The following is a 7427-nucleotide window of genomic DNA, read 5'->3' on the forward strand; positions in this document are numbered from 1 at the left end:
TTTTATAATCACACGATCTGTGCATAGTGGGGACAGAACATCTCTGTGCCTTCTGGAGGCTCTTCTTCCCCAGGAAGCAGCTGTCCCTATCTCTCTCTCTCCAGGCCCACCCCCTTGGGGAAGCCGCAGGGCTCAGACCCACCTCAGTCACAAATTGGGAAGGGTGACAGGATGAGTGGGCAGAGTGAGTACATAGGTAAATGAGGGGTGCCCCACTCGTCACCACCTTTCTGCTCTCCCATTTCCTACCTCCCCAAGTGTGAATTCTCAGGGTCACCTCTGCTTCTTCTCTCCTCTCTATATCCAAACAGCTCCCTGCTCTTCCCTATCCCCCCTGCCCTGGGTCTCCCCCATTCACCCTTCCTTTCTGCTCCAGGGCCCTCAGCCCCGGCATTTCAGCTGATTCCTTCCCCCTCCTCTCTGGGCGCTGGAATCTTGCTGTGGTTTAGCCCCTGCCAGGCAGCTTCTCCTGGAGACCCCCTCCTCTATGTTCAGAGACTCCCCGCTGCCTTCCTCCATAGCACTTCCCACACTGGTGTCCTGTGGAACACTGTCCCACAAGGTACGCAGAAGTTTCCATGATCCACTGCGTTTGGGAAACACTAAGCTAAATAAAGTTAGGGGTTTTTTGTTTGTTTGTTGTTTGTTTACTGTGGACTCATCAGTTTGATGTGGGTATAATAGGAGACATTTTCCAAATTTGACTATAAGAATCTTTTTGATTGAAGCATCTCTTAGTTGAGGATTCCACGGAAAACAATTTGGGAAATATTGGTTAATGTTCAGACTGCTTTACGCTACATAACTGTAACACTTGCAAATGTAACACAGCACTGTGTGTCAGTGCACTGTTCTCAGTGCTTCATACTTTGTAACTCAGTCCCTACAACAACCCTGTGAGTCAGATACTATTATTATCCCTAGTTGAGGAATCAGAGTCCCAGAGAGGTTAACTAACTTGCCTAAAGTGGCACAGCTGGGAAGAGGAAGAGGCAGGACTTGAATCCCCGCCATCCAGTTCCACAAGCTGTGGTGTTTCATCTCTCTGCTAGGCTGCTAACGTTCAAGGAGCTCAGTTGTGTGACTTGCTCTTACCCCCTCTGCTTGCCTTTTCTCCCCAGCCCAATCCCTCTGCTCCAGTAGGTCAGGCATCTGACATGTTTTCCCTGCCTGTGAGCCTTTGTTTCTGGAGTTCCTATCACCCAGCACATCCTGCCCTATGCTCCTTCCACCTCTATCCTCATTTCCCCAGCAGCTTTGGCTGCGGTGAACTGCAGTGCACCTGTCCCTGAGGCCACAGGGCCCCTGTTCCCTCACCCACCTCTGTTGGATCAAGCTTCCCAGCTGGGGCCTGAGGCATAGGCAATATGGAGCCTGGTCAGCAGTTACCCTGCTCGGTCAAGGATTTGGGCTCTACTGGGCGCTGGTCTTGCTCCTTGTGACCCCCACAGGCTGGCCCTGGGTCCCTTACTCAGGGCCCGAGTCCTTGCCCTTAGCTCTGCACAGCAGAGTCTTGGTCTGACTCCCATACCCCATGGCTAGCCTCTTGCCTTGCTCCCTGCAGCCCCCCACTCAGCTCCTATCCCTGCCCCAACTCCCCTTGAGCTGTCACAGGACACCCTCCTGATGTGGACTGCACAACTGTCTCCTAGTATCGGGTGCCAGCCCCTGCCCTGCCTGTCTGTTAGGGCATGGAGCCACCTAAAGACTCACCCTGCCCTCCTTCCCTGGACCACCTGCATACTCATCACCTGGCCAGTCTCATTCCCTGGAAGACTGTAAGCCCCTTGGAGACAGGACTCAGAATGCTTCTGTTTTCTCTCATGGTACTCAGCATGATGTTGGGCCTGTGAAAGGTGTTAAATAAATGTTTATGGAATTGAATTGCAACTTCTCTCAGAGGCACCAGCCTGCATGCCATGCTATACATGTACAGATTGCTTTCAGCTCAAGAGCTGTTCTGATCCAGGGACAGGCACAGAATTAAGGTCTCCTTGGTCTCGAGCAGCAGACTCTCATCCTCTCCTGCACCCACCATGCTCCTTCTTCCTCTTTTGCACCTGCAGAAGCGGGGAGCCCCTTGAGGGTGGGACTGCAAAAATACACTGCTTAGAGAAGGCACTGATGCTAGTACCAGGTGCCTGTGCTTAAATGCATCCTAAGCAGCAGCTTCTGAGTCAGGATTGGCCCAGATGCCTCCACTCACCCCGCCCACAGCCATGACAGGCATTGCTAATCAATCACAGCACTCCTTGCACTGAATCCAGAAGGGGCTTCAGAATCCATATCAGCTCAGTGCTGGATGAGCCCACCACCAAGTAATTCTAGGTGCCTTTTCTAGGTGGCACACTATTTGCCACTCCTGTGCTAAGAAACAGACCCTAAGAACCCAAACTGCCATTGATTTTGTCTCACTGGCCTGTGAAGGTCTAAGGTTTTTGTCAAAGACTAGAAATCAAAGGGGGTTGAAGCAAAGAGGGATCCTTTCAAAGAATGAATCCTGTGTAAGTGGTTTGTCCATTCCGGGTTTATGTATTGTTTATTTATTCAATCAAGGGGTATATATTGAGTACCTACTTTATTACTTGGCTTGGGCCACCATAACAAAGTACCACAGACTGGGCAGCTTAAACAACAGAAATTTATTTTGTCACAGTTTTGGAGGCTGGAAGTCCAAGATTAGGGTGCCAGCATGGTCGGTTTCTGGTGAGGTCTCTCTTCCTGGCTTACAGATGGCCACCCTCTCACTGTGTCCTTATATGGCAAAGAGAGACAGCAGCTCTCTGGTGTTTCTTTTTATAAAGGCAATAATCCCACCCATCATGGGAGCACCACCCTCCTGACTTCTTCTAATCCTACTTACATCCCAAAGGCCCCATCTCCAAATACTGTCACACTGGGGATTAGGGCTTTAACATATGAATTTGGGGGGCACACAATTCAGTCTGTTAACACCTACTATGTGCTGGACTCTGAGCTAGGCAGGGGGACAGCAGTGAACCAGACTCTGTAATGAGCTAAAGAACTGGAAATTTCCTTCAAGAAGAGGGTCAACTGGGGAGGGAAGCCCCAACAGAGACTGGATGGAGGTGGCTCCTGGCAAGGATTGCTTGAGAGGAGGGAAGGGGAAAATGACTCCAGCAGGGCTTGTGGGGCACCCGTATGTGGCCTGGTCAATGGATTTTTTGAGGCTCTTAGTAGATTAGAAAGTGAAAATAATGCCAGAATAGGATTATACAAATTGCCATTTAAACTGTCGTATATATTAACACAGAATACACTGTAGTATCAGGTTATCCACTAGATAGTGAAAAGATTTTTTTTTTCAACTAAAGCCCAGTTCAATAATTTAAAAAGCCATTTTTATTCATATTTGAATATTTTTATTTCATATTTGAAAGCACCAAATCCTAGTCACTAGACCACCAGGGATATATCAAATATTTGAATGTGACTGCGTGTTTTTACATAAATTAGTTTTCTTGAAATACGTAGATTCTGTGTTCTTCTATATTTAGTGTAATAACAATCAACATAAAAGATACATTCATCATTTTTAAAAATTTAATTTTATTGAAGTGTAGTTGATTTACAATGTTGTGTTAGTTTCTGGTGTACAGCATAGTGATTCAGCTCTACCTATATATATAATAGTTTGCATTTGCTAATCCCAGACTCCCAATCCATCCCTCCCCTACTCCTCCTCTCCCTTGTTCTCTATGTCTGTGAGTCTGTTTCTGTTTCATAGATAAGTTCATTTGTGTCATATTTTAGATTCCACATATAGGTGATATCATGGTATTTGTGACTTACTTTTTTTTTTTTACTCTTTCTGACTTCACTTACTATGATAATCTCTAGGTCCATCCATGTTGCTGCAAATGGCATTATTTCTTTATATTTTATGGCTGAATAGTATTCCATTGTATATATATGCCACCTCTTCTTTATCCATTCATCTGTTGATGGACATTTAGGTTGTTTCCATGTCTGGCTATTGTAAATAGTGCTGCAGTGAACATAGGGGTACATGTATCTTTTCGAATTATAGTTTTGTCTGGGTTTATGCCCAGGAGGAGAATTGCAGGATCATATGGTGGCTCTATTTTTAGTTTTTTGAGGAACCTCCATACTGTTCTCCATAGTGGTTCCACCAATTTACATCCCCACCAACAGTGTAAGAAGGTTCCCTTTTCTCCACACCCTCTCCAGAATTTGCTGTTTGTAGACTTTTTTAAAAAAATAAATTTATTTATTTATTTATTTATTTTTAGACAAGTCTCTACCTTTATTGGCCAGCAGGCTACTTGAGGGGGATGAAGCAGGAGGAGTGGGTGGCCCCAATGCCGGGCCGGCCGTGCTTCACAGGCTTGTAGGTGATGGAGAACTCGCCTAGGTAGTGGCCAATCATCTCAGGCTTGATTTCCACCTGGTTGAAAGTCTTGCCATTGTAGACGCCCACCATGCCGCCCACCATCTCGGGCAGGATGATCATGTCGCGCAGGTGCGTCTTCATCACTTCGGGCTTCTCCAGGGGCGGCGCCTCCTTCTTGGCCTTGCGCAGCCGCTTTAGCAGCGAGTGCTGCTTCCCCCGGAGGCCGCGGTTGAGCCGCCGCCGCTGCCGCGCGCTGTACAGCTGCATCAGCTGCTCACAGGACATGTCCAGCAGCTGGTTGAGGTCCAAGCCACGGTAGGTGAACTTGCGGAAGGTCCGCTTCTTCTTCTGCTCCACTTCCGCCATCTTGTCGGCTCTTCAGAACTATTTTATTTTATTTTTATTTTTGGCTGTCGGGTCTTCGCTGCTGCACGTGGGCTTTCTCTAGTTGCGGCGAGCGGGGGCTACTCTTTGTTGCGGTGCGCGGGATTCTCATTGCGGTGGCTTCTCTTGTTGCAGAGCACAGGCTCTAGGTGTACGGGCTTCAGTAGTTGTGGCACGTGGGCTCAGTAGTTGTGGCTCGCAGGCTCTAGAGCACAGTCTCAGTAGTTGTGGCGCACGGGATTAGTTGCTCTGCGGCATGTGGGATCTTCCCGGACCAGGGCTCGAACCTGTGTCGCCTGCATTGGCAGGTGGATTCTTAACCACTGCACCACCAGGGAAGCCTGTTCGTAGACTTTTTAATGATGGCCATTCTGACCGGTGTGTGGTGGTACTTAATTGTAGTTTTGATTTGCATTTCTCTAATAATTAGTGATGCTGAGCATCTTTTCATGTGCCTATCGGCCATCTGTATTTATCATTTTAAATTAAGCCCTGGCGGGATGGCCTGGTCATGGCCTCCTTTCAGTCACATGACTATATGAATGACCTCATTTGGAGAGATTAGTAAAAGTCTACATTGGAAGCCCTTTCTGGATTGGAGACTCCTGTCCCCCTCCTGCTGCCCTCTGCTGCCCCCTGCATGTGTCTGACCACGAGCAAAAGGAACTGAAAGGGCTTCACTCATGGAAAGGGCTGGATGCCCAGAGCATGGTGAGAGCAGGGCTGGCTCTTTCCCAGGCAGGGCTGGCTGTGGCTGCCCATGGAGCTGACCACAGACAGGCTCAGAGCAGCCAGAGATGCTGCCCCTGGGGGCACCGCAGAGGGGCTGTCCTGCCAGGGGGATGGGGGGAGGTAAGAACAGTATGCCCTGTAGGGAAGGTCACTGTCATGAGCTCAGTGGGATGAGGCCCAGACAGGAGCCCATTGGTGGGTCCGGGCTTCACTCTGATGTCTGGGAGTGAGGGGTGCATGCAGAGTGGGTGTGGAGAAGGGAGCAGCCTGGAACACCAGAGCCTGTGTTAGGCCACACCCAGTGGGGTCCACTCTGCTGAAGACCGTTTCCCCCCCAATTCGTCCTGGACCAATACTTGTATAAAGGACAATACAAGTGAATTACTGGGATAATAATAATAATAATAAAGGCATCTTTATTGTTACATTCAACACACATAAGATAACTCTGTCAAATTGCTATGCAGTTTCTGAATGTCACTTTCAATATCTATACTTACATTATTATAGATCTAGAAGCAGATGTGGACCACACCAGTCCATGCTATGAATAGCTCTGTCCTATAGCATTTTCTGTTAATGAAAACTCTTCAGAGAATTGTTTCCTCAGATGATTTGTCCTGCATTTCAGATTCTCTAAGGGGAATTGGGAAAAGGCCATGGAACTCTGGTTGGAATCCATGAAACCTGCCTTTCATATGAGAGAATGCATGCAAAATTGCAAGGACAATAGCAGAATTCCAAATAATTTATGCAAATGCTCCCCACTCAATAAGTGAAGCATAACTCCCCATCTCGTAAGTGCATGCTATGCTTAGTAACTTTCTTCCAAAGAGTACAGTATGGAAATGGGGGAACAAGAAAGGAACTTTGCGGTAGAGAAGTCTGGTAAACACTTCCTTAGCCAGGTGGTCATGGTTAACCTCATCAGTGGTAAGTCCAGTTGATAACACATACCCTTGATATGTTGTGTTGAGAAGGGCACTTCACCTCTGTGGTCCTCCTCCCCGAAGCCCATAACCCCAGTCTAACCATGAGAAAAACATCAGGCAAACAAATTGAGAGACAGTCTACAAAATATCGATCCTCAATAATCCTCAAAACTGTCAGGGTCATTAGAAGCAAGGAAGGTTTGAGAAACTGTCACAACCCCAAGAAGCCTAAGGAGACATGATGACTAAATGTGTATTGTAGGGCTTCCCTGGTGGCGCAGTGGTTAAGAATCCGCCTGCCTATGCAGGGGACACGGGTTCGAGCCCTGGTCCAGGAAGATCCCACATGCCGCGAAGCAACTAAGCCCATGTGCCACAGCTACTGAGCCTGCACTCTAGAGCTCACGAGCCACAACTACTGAAGCCTGCATGCCTAGAGCCCATGCTCCACAACAAAAGAAGCCACTGCAATGAGAAGCCTGTGCACCCCAACGAAGAGTAGCCCCCGCTCGCCACAACTAGGGAAAGCCCGCACGCAGCAACGAAGACCCGACGCAGCCAAAAATAAATAAAATAAAATTTAAAAATATGTGTATTGTAGTGGGTTGAATTTTGTCCCCCCAAAAGCTATGTCCATAGAGAATGGACTTGAGGACATGGGGAGGGGGAAGGGTAAGCTGGGACGAAGTGAGAGAATGGCATGTACTTATATAAACTACCAAATGTAAAATAGATAGCTAGTGGGAAGCAGCCGCATAGCACAGGGAGATCAGCTCAGTGCTTTGTGACCACCTGGAGACGTGGGATAGGGAGGGTGGGAGGGAGATGCAAGAGGGAGGAGATATGGGGATATATGTATATGTATAGTTGATTCACTTTGTTATAAAGCAGAAACTAACACACCATTGTAAAGCAATTATACTCCAATAAAGATGTTAAAAAAAAAAAAAAGCTATGTCCAAGTGCCAGCCCCCAGTACCTGTGAATGTAACCTTAGTTGGCAA

At 47.7% G+C, this 7427-nt stretch overlaps 1 protein-coding gene and 1 pseudogene across 2 annotated transcripts in view; one reads left to right on the top strand and one right to left on the bottom strand.

Moving 5' to 3' along the window:
• Positions 1-4102, top strand: part of SLC28A1 (solute carrier family 28 member 1) — a 55048-nt gene extending 50946 nt beyond the window's left edge. Inside the window, 1 exon segment of the mRNA XM_082449138.1 lies at positions 1-4102. Coding sequence (XP_082305264.1) covers positions 1-27 — 27 coding nt within the window. The 3' untranslated portion in view covers positions 28-4102.
• Positions 4103-4247: 145 nt separating this feature from the next.
• Positions 4248-4775, bottom strand: LOC309654590 (small ribosomal subunit protein uS19 pseudogene; annotated as a pseudogene). Its single transcript has one exon. The product of its transcript is annotated as a small ribosomal subunit protein uS19 pseudogene (transcript).
• Between the last annotated feature and the right edge of the window lie 2652 nt (positions 4776-7427).

This window comes from Balaenoptera physalus (assembly GCF_965194825.1).
Source record: "Balaenoptera physalus genome assembly, chromosome: 2".
NCBI lineage: Eukaryota > Metazoa > Chordata > Mammalia > Artiodactyla > Balaenopteridae > Balaenoptera > Balaenoptera physalus.